The 12,068-nt window shown below is 37.7% G+C and overlaps 2 protein-coding genes across 3 annotated transcripts in view; one reads left to right on the top strand and one right to left on the bottom strand.

The window, feature by feature from the left end:
- The first annotated feature begins 924 nt into the window (after nucleotides 1-924).
- On the top strand, nucleotides 925-9,446 carry acad8 (acyl-CoA dehydrogenase family member 8). Its single transcript, XM_015401295.1, has 10 exons — nucleotides 925-1,068; nucleotides 1,735-1,904; nucleotides 1,991-2,100; nucleotides 2,205-2,281; nucleotides 4,767-4,904; nucleotides 5,002-5,137; nucleotides 6,306-6,403; nucleotides 6,509-6,661; nucleotides 7,796-7,898; nucleotides 7,973-9,446. The coding sequence occupies exons 1-10, from the start codon at nucleotides 1,036-1,038 to the stop codon at nucleotides 8,026-8,028; spliced, it is 1,074 nt and encodes a 357-aa protein (XP_015256781.1). The 5' UTR covers nucleotides 925-1,035; the 3' UTR covers nucleotides 8,029-9,446.
- LOC107102117 (endothelial cell-selective adhesion molecule-like) overlaps nucleotides 9,446-12,068 on the bottom strand; it is a 93,073-nt gene continuing 90,450 nt past the window's right edge. For both annotated transcript variants that reach the window (XM_015401293.1, XM_015401294.1), the window contains exon 7: nucleotides 9,446-11,009. In XM_015401293.1, the coding sequence (XP_015256779.1) occupies nucleotides 10,541-11,009 (469 nt within the window). In that variant the 3' untranslated portion in view covers nucleotides 9,446-10,540. The remainder of the gene's footprint in view (nucleotides 11,010-12,068) is intronic.

The following is a 12,068-nucleotide window of genomic DNA, read 5'->3' as shown; positions in this document are numbered from 1 at the left end:
ATTCTGAGTTTAAATTCTAGAGTAGTGATAATTCCGATAATTAGTGGTGCACTGATTTATTGGCTGGCCAATTGGTCGCCTTCAATTTTCTTAATTTTGGGAGATTAGCAGGGTTTAGGCGGGTCATTAAAAATCTTTAAAAGTCATTAAATTATTATTTTTTTTAATTAAGGCCATAATTGGCATTCAAAATTATTAAATGTGATTATTGTGGTATTTAAAATGCTTTGTTAAAAAAAAAAAAAAGTTTATGAAAACAATTTCATCAGATATATTATATTGCTACATATATTTGCACAGAACTGCTTCCGATTGATCATAAAGCCATATGTTTGGAAGAGAAAAATGTAGAGAATGGGGAAAAATGCACATTTCAACAAAAGTTGCTGGAAAACGAGGAATTCGGGACATAACTGCAGCCTGTCGACGAGTACTTGTTGATGGCATTAAAATGATTTCTAAGAACATTATAAGAGCATTAAAAAGCATTAAATTAGAATAACTCATTCCTGTATAAACCCTGATTACTGATCACCAGATACTTGGATGAAAAAACATTATTTTCCACCTATCTGATCTACCTCTGTAAAGGTCTGAAAAATCACTCAATGTCAAGGCCTTAAACTTTCATTTATTTATTATTATTATGTCACTGTTCAAGATCGGGAACCAGTGATTTAACAGAAACCTGTAATCGGTGCACCCCCACCAATGATATTAATACTTGTGTACAATGTGTAAAGTTTTTTATTTGACAAAACGTTGCTCAAGTGAATGCAACTAGCTATTACCCATCTTTGCTTCTTTCAGTCTAATATACTTCTAACTGTCTCATCAGTTCTGTCTGAAAAATGCTTCCTGCATCATCTAGGTTCACTTTGGTAGGAGTTCAGCATCTCTTATAAACAATGTAATAAAAACCCACCTAAGTGCTTCGTTGGTGTCCGATGTGTCTCTCTGTGAACAGCTTCATATGGACTTACAGACGAGCAGAAAGAGTTTCAGAAAGTGGCTTTTGACTTTGCAGCCAATGAAATGGCTCCACACATGGCAGAGTGGGACCAAAAGGTATGTTTGCAATTTTTTTTTCTCCTTACGCTTCCATTAAGGCTCAACAGTTCAGCTGGTAGACAACCTGGGAAACAAATCCACTTTAAGTCATGTCTACTCTTCTTTGTGTGGTTTTTGTATTTGTGATTCACTTGATTCCTAAAGAGGGTTAAATATCTTACATTTATCATTAAAAGTCTGATTGGATTATACATTAATTTCCCAGGTTGTATTTCATTTAGAAAGCTATTAGTAAAGTATTATTCTTATAATTTAAGGAATATGTTTCATAGTGATCAACAATCACAATTAAGTTGTTCAAATTCAGAATTCAAACCTTGGAAATATGAAATGAGTGTTTATAAATTCTGACCAAAGCTATAAATGTTTAAAATAAGTACTATTGTCATAAATGTGTTTTGTAGTGATATTACTGCTATAGTGATATCACTACTATATGCTAACCAAAAAAAGCTGATCTTTTCCATCATAACATATTTTTATCCTTGTTCTTTACTCTCTTATCTTAAGAATACGGGACTTTATAGGATTTATTGTTTTACATGTGGTTGTTATTGTTTCCAGGAAATGCTCAATTCTGCTGTCCTGGATTTGTTTCCATCACAATGAAGAAAAAAAAAGTCTTTCACAGCATTTTCTTATTCCTCCCCATTTCTCCCACAGGAAATCTTCCCAGTGGAGACGATGCGGAGAGCTGCCCAGTTAGGATTCGGGGGCATCTACGTCCGGCCAGAGGTCGGGGGGTCGGGCCTCTCTCGTCTGGACACATCCATCATTTTTGAGGCTCTGTCCACAGGATGTGTGAGCACCACAGCTTACATTAGCATCCACAAGTATGGCTCATTTTTTTTTTAAGAGATGCTCTATGGGTAAGATATTATCTTAAAGATTAACTGTAAAAAATCCTTTTCTCCTGCAGCATGTGTGCCTGGATGATTGACACCTTTGGGAACGATGAGCAGAGGGAGAAGTTCTGCCCTGACCTCTGCTCCATGGAAAAGTTTGCATCTTATTGTCTGACTGAACCAGGTCAGCGTCTTTGCTCAATGTTTAAGGATAAACACATTTAAATATCTACTGTTGCCATGGACGTAGAGGGATACAGAGATTAGAGCTGTGATGCTTCATTTCAGGCAGTGGCAGTGATGCTGCTTCTCTCCTCACATCTGCTCAGCGGAAAGGGGACCATTACATCTTAAATGGCTCCAAGGTAATTTTGATCAACTCTCACTCAGTGGATCACTAAGGTAACCATATAATTTGACCCTCTTCTGCACTTTTTGTTGTTATGAAGATGGATTATATTTTTGAGATTGAGATTTCATCTTATAGGAAACAGCGAAGAACTGCATAACTTTGACATAGCAGGATGTAGGGCTCTTCATGTTTTGCACATTCTTGGATCTTTGAAGAATTTATTTTAAAATTATCATGTGAAGTAAGTATTTGGTCAATAACAAAAGTTCCACTAAATACTTTGTAGTATAACCTTTGTTGGCAATGATAGAGGTTAAGCCTTTCCTGTAAGTCTTCTGCAGGTTTGCTCTGTATCTGGTATTTTGGCTCATTCCTTCATGCTGATCTCCTGTAGAGCAGTGAAGTGTGTAGGCTGTTGCTGGGCAACATGAACTTTTAATCCCCCCCCAAAATTTTCTATGGGGATGTGATAAGCCAATTTAGAACCATGAGATGTTTTTCTATGGAGCCACTCATTGCCACTTTGTTGCCTCAGCAGAATGTTTGGGATCATTTTCAGGCTGGCAGAACCAGCCAGGTTCCATCTTCAGTGCTCTCTCTAATGGAGGGAGGTTTTGGCGTAAGGCCTCATAATACATTGCCTGCTCATTCTTCCTTCATCATGGATCAGTTGTTCTGCAGAAAAACAGCACCAAAGCATGATGTTTCCACACCCATGCTTCACAGTAGGTTTGGTGTCCCTTGGATGCAACTCAGAATTCTTCTTCCTTCAAACACGAGGAGTTGAGTTTGTGCCAAAATGTTCTATTTTGCTTTCATCTGACCAAAGGATGTTCTCCTAATTCTTTCCCTCCGTCAATGTGGCTCTCTTGGTAATCTTCAGATGGACCTGGACATGTACTGGTGTAAGCAGGGGCCTGTAGTGTGTTCCACATGGTAACCTCTCTGCACAGCATTCATTAGGCTCCTCCTTGTAGTTCTGGGATTTTTGCTCACCTTATCATTTTGACCCCACAGGATGAGATCTTCCATGAGGACCCAGATGTTATATGCCATCCATTTTCTTCCAATGGCTCCCATAGTTCATTTATTCTCACCAACCTGCTTGCCCGTTGTAGATCAACTCTTTACAACCTGGTGCAGGTTTACAGTTTTCTACCTGGTGTCCATAAACAGTTTTTTGATCTAGGTCTGAGTCTGAGGCCTGAGCCAAATAACTCAAATAGCTCAGCTTAAGCCAAGGCTGAAGTTTGTCAGCGGTCGCCATGATATGTGCTCTGAACTTCGCTGGCAGTAAGGAAGGATAGAAGGTAGGATAAGGAAGCAGGATGCTTCCTAGCGCCTGTTAATTTAGCATAAAGGGCCATGAGGCTGCAGGTTTTCTTTCCAACCAAGCAGTAGCACACCAGACTCCAGTCATCTAATTAAGTGAGTTTAATCTGAACACAATGACTTGATGAGATGAATGGAGTCTGGTGTGCTACTGCTTGGTTGGAAAGAAAACCTGCAGCCACACGGCCCTTTCTGGAAACAGGTTGACACCCCTGCACTAGACATTCGGACACTCATCTAAAATGAGGTAACCACTATATAGTGCCTTATATAGTGATTAGGGCGGACATTCAGACACAACCTGTATTAACTGTTACTATAGATCCAAGTTTTCTTTCTTTCAAGGAATTCATCCTAACATATGCATGAAAAAATATGCATAACGGAGACAATTATTCCACATCCTTCTGGTAGTTGCAAGAAAAATGCTAACCTTTAATTGTAGGATGCCCTGTCCTCCGACAATGGAACAATGGATGATAGTCTGTATTATTGGAAGAACTGATTTGAAAACGTCAACTACAAATGGACTTGTTTAACAAGATAGAAACTGCAGACATTTAATGTGAAAATATGAAATGTCATATTAACTACTTATAACCATGCATGAGTTAAAGGTATAGTGGACGATTTTTGCGAATTTAGGGAAAGACCAGCCCTCACCTCTTAAAAAAAAACTAACAGAAAAATACAAATGCACAGCCCTGTACCAGCTCCCAAGAGGGAACGCCTATTAAACACGTGTTACAGTGGGATTATTGCAATTTTTCCACTATGTCAGACTCATCACAGGTAAGTGAAACTGGGGACAAGCGCGTAGGATGGCCTTACGTAAACCATTTAGCAGAATGATTGACAATTAGGAGGACAAATTCTTTTGATGATCCACCCAGAAAAAAAGATCCTCTGCTATACATTTAATGAACTGAAGTTTGAAAAAATCTCTTGGCCAAAACTTCAACTTCAAAATTTGCTCCTTTGTTGTTCTGTCACAAAAACTCCCAGTACTTGTACTCCCAGAAATTGTTGTTTTTAATGTGATGAAACGTAGAAAAAAAAGTGAAAAGTATGAGGGAATTTGCAACTGAACATATGCACTTTTGCAAATGCTTGTGTTTATAACAGTAGTGCCTCAAATCTGTTTCCTCCTGACTATTTTTTCCCAGGCATTTATCAGTGGTGGAGGAGACACAGATGTGTATGTTGTGATGTGCAGGACAGGAGGTAAAGGACCTAAAGGAATCTCATGTTTGGTGGTTGAGAAGGGAACACCAGGCCTCAGCTTTGGCAAAAAGGAGAAAAAGGTGCAGTCTGCTGATGCCATTATTGTGTATTGTAGTTTTCCAATTATCCACTAGATGGCAGATATGATCCAGCATGTGTGTTTATCTTCCTCTCCAGGTGGGCTGGAACTCTCAGCCTACCAGGGCTGTAATATTTGAGGATTGTCCTGTTCCAGTGACCAACCGGCTGGGCGATGAAGGGCAGGGCTTCAACATCGCCATGAAGGGCCTGAATGGAGGCAGGATTAATATTGGTGAGGAAGAAAATATTGTGAAAAAATTCACACTACTTTGCTTTTATTTATTTTTATTCTCAAATTACAGAGTATTTATATTGTAAAAACACTGTACAGTACAATACTCTATTTGTTTTATGTTACTCTGTTATTTTGGTACACTTATCTAAGGTGCACATTGTGTGAGCACTTCTGCTATAACCTTTGCTGCTGTACTGTAAGCACCACAAGTTCCCCATTGTGGGACAATAAAGGGATTTTCTATTCTTTTCTATGAAGTGTGTAGATCGCTTTGCTTTAAACAAGGTGGAATGCATTGATATCAGACAATATCACGGTACAGGTGTCTGTTTAAAGGTAAAATAAGATTCTTCACTTAGAAATGTGAAATGAGGAGTTTCAAAGCAGATGGATTGGAGCTGCTTATTTTTCATTTATTCTTTATTTGAAAATATCTGTAATTTTGGTTTAGATTTTTATTGGGTAGATAAAATTATATTTAATGTATTCAGTAAATTGTGTTTTATGATCTTGTTTTTTTTTTTTGTTAGTTTTTTTTTAATACCAAGTTTGTAAATGGTATTTTTTGTGCAAGAGGACAACCTGCAGGAGGCAGTAGAAGATGTTTGTCACTTCATTGCCACATAAAACCTTAAACAGCCTTTTATTTTGATCAATATCTCTGAATATTAGTTCTTATTACATTGTAGAAAAATTGAAAATTACAATTTTACATTTATTTAGGGGAAAAAAATCCCTCATGCATGATGTGGGTTGACTTACTAGTTTTGTTCTTATTTTTTAATTCTGAGGGGGAAAAAGCCTACAAATGTGTGAATTATAAATTAAAGTAAAAAAGGTTTTTCAAAGTCTCACATCTTAGCTTTTGTCGTATCCATCTAAGGTTTTTTTTTTTTATAGACAAGCTGTCTCCTCATCAGCTTGGAATGTGCCTAATGGACGCAGGTCTTTGCATTAATGATGTGGATACTGTAGCAGAATCCCGAAGTGATAAAAGAGTAATGCTTTCATTCTTCTGCTTTAGAACATTCTTGTTTTTGTAGATATAATAAACCTATCAGTATCTTTAGTTATTGAGGTTCTTTTGCTGAATTCTTATTCTTTGGTAAAAGCTTAAGAATAATTTCATGCTGGTTTATTTTCTCTCTGTTTACTCCATCATCAGCGTCTTGTTCTCTGGGAGCAGCACACGCCTCTGTGCTTCTGGCCAAGGATCACCTGTTGGTGCGCAAGCAGTTTGGTGAGGCACTCGCTAATAACCAAGTAAGCAGCTTTAGATTTCTTAAACACACTAACTAAATAACTAGATTCTTTACTCATGAGCATTTAACTTGGTGTTCCCTGTCTCTTTGCACATCCTGGGTGTAGTTCCTGCAGTTCAAGCTGGCAGAAATGGCCACCAGGCTGGTTGCATCTCGCCTTCTGGTGCGTGAGGCTGCCACCGCGTTACAGGAGAACCGAGCTGATGCCGTTTCCCTCTGCTCCATGGCTAAACTTTTTGTAACAGACGAGTGCTTTAATGTGAGTACAGCGTCTCAACTTCCCAAATTACAATCATAACCTTCAAAGTAGATTATTAGTTTACCCAGACTGGTGTTTAGAGTAAAGGATTTCTGAAAAAAATAAATAAAGATTGCATGCATTCACACAGTAAAATGTATATATTCATTTATTGTCCCAAACAGAATGAAAACCAGTGTATTTGGTGCTTATTATAAGTAAAATTGTGTGTTTTGTAATTCATTACAAAATAGTTTCAACTGAACTTCAAGTTTCAGCTCTTGTCACTGATCCTAACATGAATCAGTTCTGGTCTTTGATTGGACCATTCAGACACAGAAACCGTTATATTGTATTTCTGGCTTTAGTTTAGGCTCCCTGTTCTGCTGGAAGATGAACCTCAGCCTCCTTCTGAAGTCCCAACTCTGAGCAGCTGCTTTAAATAAAAAAAAAAAAACCCTGCGCACAGCATAATACTGCCATAATACTTATTTGGAGGATGTCTTAGGGTGATGTGGCATGTGTTTGCAGAACAGCTGTTTGTATACCGAGATTAAATCGCACACAAGGTGACTATTTCCTGATTATTCAGCTTCTGAGGAATTTACAGGTGCAATAGAGGAAAGGAGGCTGATTACAACCATATAATACACTTTGCTGCGTGTATTATAAAACCCAGAATGTTAGGAATGTAAAGACGTTTATATTCCAATAATTGAAAATGATTTTTTTTTTAGATGGCGCACCGACTTTTTCATTAGTTTTAGAACTATTTCTCCGTCTGGGTCAGTTTGACCTCTTAAAGTCTCAGAAAAACAAAAACTCCTCTTAGCCGAGTTAAACAGCTTTTATTTGTGGTGCAACGGACGAAATGCAAATTTAATATGGGAAGTGGTTTTTGGAATCCAGATAAAATGAAGCTTTTCTGGGTGTTTTAAACCTCTTACTCCAAAACTCTTCATAGATGGAGGAAATATCACTGATTGGTCATCATTCACATACGGGATTATCCTATGGGTCTATTTAGGAAATACTCCTGAACTTTTTTACCACAGAGGGTGTTTAGAAATATATATATTTTTTAAATTAGTAATGTAGATCGACGTGCAGCTTTATAGAAAATATTGTCAGTTTCTATGTTTTGTTTTTCTGCAGATCTGCAACCAGGCTCTTCAGATGCACGGTGGCTACGGTTACCTGAAGGATTACGCTGTACAGCAGTTTATGCGGGACATCAGAGTCCATCAGATTCTTGAGGGTAGGTTTATAATTCTCTTTCCTCTATAGGATCTCAGTTTGATTTGTGAGCTGACATCTTTTTTTCTCCCACAGGAACCAATGAGGTGATGAGGATGATAATTTCCCGAAATCTGCTCACAGAGTCCTGATAAATCGTTTCTGGTGGATGCTCAGTAGATCCTGCATTTGTGGTCTTGATTGATTGTTATGGTTTTGCTGGTCATAATTTACTCTCAGCATCACACTTCTTCTGGTTTTGACAGGAATCATCAGAGAGATTAGTGTAAAGCAGGTTATATTTTTGTAGTAAAACATCAGATCATGTTGTGTTTGTGATGAGTTTTCGGGGTGGAAATCAAGACTATTCTACCTGCTTCTAACACTAGTGCATTATCTTAGTAATAACTGGAATGATTTTTATCCACCCATCCTTGTTCTGCTAAGTAATGCACAGATACGGTTAGACAATGATTGGTAGTTTGGGAATCACCACCCAAAGGTCAAGCTTATATTGAAATGTGTAAAATAGACCCTGTCTTTACTTTTTGACATATCTCACATTGTATAACTGATAAAGAGAATTTACATACTATACCATGTATTTAGGAATTGTGCATTTTTCTAAGCTTTGGAAATGAACTATTTCAGAAAACTCTAGAAACCAGGGAAACTTTCTGGGTTTATTTCCCTCCCTCCATTTCCACTGAACTGAATAATCTAGTAGACATTGAACTGTGAACAATTCTCCTGGTAGGCGCAACATTTCTCTAAGATCTATCTAAATCTTCAGACTGTAAAGCATTTTTGATAATTGTATTTTGTTTACTATAGTTCAACCACTTCCGTTAATTTCAGTCTCCAGTCCACACTTGCTATTAACTTTACCTGCAGTTTTACATCCCTCTAAGTAGTTAATAGGGTTTCTGCCACTCCATCAAAGACTTCAATCGAGACTTTGACTATGCCGCTTCTAAGCCTTCATTTTTTTGTTGTTTTGTTTCTTCAGCCATGTCGAGTTGGACACGATAGGGATTTAAGGGTTATTGTTGCTTAGTAACGGAGTAAATGTGCCTGAGTTTAATGTCAAACTGATGACCAGACATTCTCCTTTAGGACTATGTGGTGGAAAGCATGAGGTTCCAGACTGATATGTAGGTACTATGCTCTTTTTTTTTAAATAGTTTCTATTCAAAATATAAGGAGACATGCTCTCCAGAAGTCCTACTGTTATCAGTTTATTGATTTCTGTTCTTTCCAAGAACTTTTGGGATCAGTTTGAGGAAATGTCTTTTTGGTCAGAAGTTGTTTTCACCTTGGAGTTCCAGCATGGAAGGGTATTATTTTCTTCAGGTTCATATTGTTAAATGATGAAAACAACCTTAATGACCTCCTGGATGTTTGTCATGAAAAAAAACTCTGCTCCATTGAGTCTCTCCTGTGCAACTCTTTCCAGATTGGAGCATTGGATGTCTGATATAAGAAGAAAGTCAGGCTGCAACAGTTAACAGCCCAATTTAGATTAACGATTTGAGAGATTTCAGTTCCAGGGTATAAAAGTTCAGAATATCATCACTGATTTGCTGAAAGAATGACTGCATAACTAGAAATACAATCTATCTGTAAAGTTTGGTTTGTTGAGGTGCAGCGGCTGTTAACTTGTTCCATGGTGACCTTCCACATGATGCTCTGCAGTTAGCAGAGCAGTCCAAAATAAAACATACCAACACTCCTAACATTACTGATGCCATGTACCTGATTATGTATTCAAAATATAATCTTTGCATTAGTGGGCAACGACTCCAGAATACTTTATTTAAAAAAGTAAATGTGGGCAATGAGAACAGCATGTAAAATAACACATGAAACTCTTTAAAAGCATCAACCACAGCCATGTTATTTCCAGAGTTTACAAGAATAACTAGCATTAGAACAGAATAAATCTGCTGAGCTGTTTTCTTGTTAAATCAGTTCAATTTACCTAAATGTCTGCAGTAACTGATGAAAATCAAGCACCTTAACAATTATGAACCATCAATATTACACTCAATATTCAGTTTACATTCAAGCTACTGGAACTGGCAAAATACTCTTTAAATGAATGCTCAGTACACACCATAATCATACTGATATTTCTGCAACAGTTTAAAAGATTTGAACAAAATGAACAAGTTAAGGAAAGTAAAATATCTGCATCTAAACAGTTATTTTGTTTAGAACAAAATCCTGGCAAATATGACTGAAGACTATTTCCTACATAGGCAGTAAATTGGACATCAGCATGTCCGTTATTGGGTTATTATACAAACATTAGAAATGTAGACAAAGCATAGTTTCCAGTAATAGCAAAAAGCATTTAGCTTATGGGACTTCTCACTGTGTAACTGTTATATTAAAACAAGCTTATTCTATATAAGGAAATGCTCTGAGGCGTGTAAAAATAAAAATATATTTCTCTGTTGTGGGTGTGAATGATACATAAAAAAAAAACAAATGTAGAAGAGAAATAAGGAATGCTGCACTGAGTTTGATTTCTTCAACAACCTGGAAGGAGAGTTTTTGCAAACGAGTCTCTCGTCAGATATTTTCCACTTGGACAGCTGCTCACATCATGGGGAAATGTTCTCCACCTGAAGGCATCCTCTCCGTCTGTCCTGTATGGAGCTACACCAGGGAGCCGGCTTGGCTCTGAGCAGGCACCATGACGGCTACGGCCCCCATGCGTGTCAGAGTGGAGGAGCTGATCTGTGGGGACACAGTAACTGGAGGGGGAACCTGAGGCTGAGGCCCTTCAGTCCTTTTTAGCGGGATGCCGACCGCAGGGCTTCTGAGGATCTGTGGGGGCCCTCCGTTTGCACAGGGGGGTCGCTTGTGTTTGCGTATAGGAGTGCCTCCGATATTATATCCAGGAAGCCCCTGCAGGCTGCAGGCCGTCCCGGGTCGCAGCTGGTAGGCGTTGATCACCGAGCCTGTGTCTGATGCCGAAACGGGAGAGTATGGGTATGGGAATTTGGGCGGATCCTGCGATCGGGGGCTGGTGGCGACAGAGGACAGGGTGCCGTTTTTTGACACAATGTCTGAGCCTGTGTTACTCTTTGCCCATGAAACCCTCTTTGGTGCCTGAGCATCCTCCCTGTAGCAGAGAAAGATGTCAAATGAAAGAAATAAAGGGGCAGAAATGCATTTTAAATTTAAAATACAGAATTAACTAATTCGCTAGTGAAGATTATTTGTTCTTGGTTAAATTGAGTTAATTTTTTTCAAACTGTAGAGAGGGAGAGAGATTACTTTTCCACATTAAGTTACCTCAAAACATCGAAGCATTTTACCAGACCCTTTTCTTTACATTAAAAAAATGTGGTGTGCATTCATATTAGGGCCTCATTAAAGTCAGTAGTTTATAGATTTTTTTTTGTGTGTGTGAAATTGAAGTTAAAGGGCTTTTGAGGAAAGTCACATCCAGTTTTGCACATCTACACAGTGAGATAGATGCAGCTCCAACAGCTCTATCCATCCTCTCTGTGAATAATAATAGTTAAGTCTTGCAAAAGATTTCCAGTTGAATTTAGGTCTGAATTTTAACTGGGTAAAGCTTCTGAATTTGTTTGACTAGAAGAGTCAGAAGCTTTTGACCACTAGTCCAAAATTCTCATGTTGAAATAAGCAATAAAAGCTTTTTTCTTTTTTTTTTTATAACTCAAAACACAAAAACAATTTTTTGGATGCTCAAAATTAAACTAAAAATGCAACATTTTAAATAAATAAAGTAGGATTAAACTTCTTTAGAACCTCCCTGATGCTATCTTCTAAGTCTTGGCTCATCCATGTTATTTAATTACTGGTAACCTCTGAGGCCTTAACAGATTGGCTGAAACTATAGAAGAATTATACTGCAAACAATTTGATAATCAATGGCCACACTTAATTTTATTTGGGGGTATCAGAGTGAAAAAAAGCAAAATAAAAAAAGGATGATACATTTTCTTTATGGGTAAAAAAAACCTATATCACAGCCATGCGCTGCTTTGGGTTGATCAACTTCTTAAAATGCCCGATAAAATACATTTACGTTTGTGGTTAAGATGATAAAATGAGAATAAGTTAAAGAGCTGTGAATACTTTTGCAAGGTGCTGCAGAGAATATGAATTAAAGAAAATGTTGTAGTCAATAAATATACATAAGTAAAACATT

This window comes from Cyprinodon variegatus, unplaced genomic scaffold, assembly GCF_000732505.1.
Source record: "Cyprinodon variegatus isolate N-32 unplaced genomic scaffold, C_variegatus-1.0 Scaffold1205, whole genome shotgun sequence".
Lineage (NCBI taxonomy): Eukaryota > Metazoa > Chordata > Actinopteri > Cyprinodontiformes > Cyprinodontidae > Cyprinodon > Cyprinodon variegatus.
This window is presented reverse-complemented; position numbering and strand designations above follow the sequence as displayed.

Excerpts from the sequence above, each read along its gene's own strand:
- acad8 (XM_015401295.1), top strand. The coding sequence starts at position 1,036 with ATGGCTCCACACATGGCAGAGTGGGACCAAAAG. Across the intron at positions 4,905-5,001 it reads TTGGCAAAAAGGAGAAAAAG|GTGGGCTGGAACTCTCAGCC; the intron begins GTGCAGTCTGCT and ends CTTCCTCTCCAG. Across the intron at positions 6,662-7,795 it reads TAACAGACGAGTGCTTTAAT|ATCTGCAACCAGGCTCTTCA; the intron begins GTGAGTACAGCG and ends GTTTTTCTGCAG.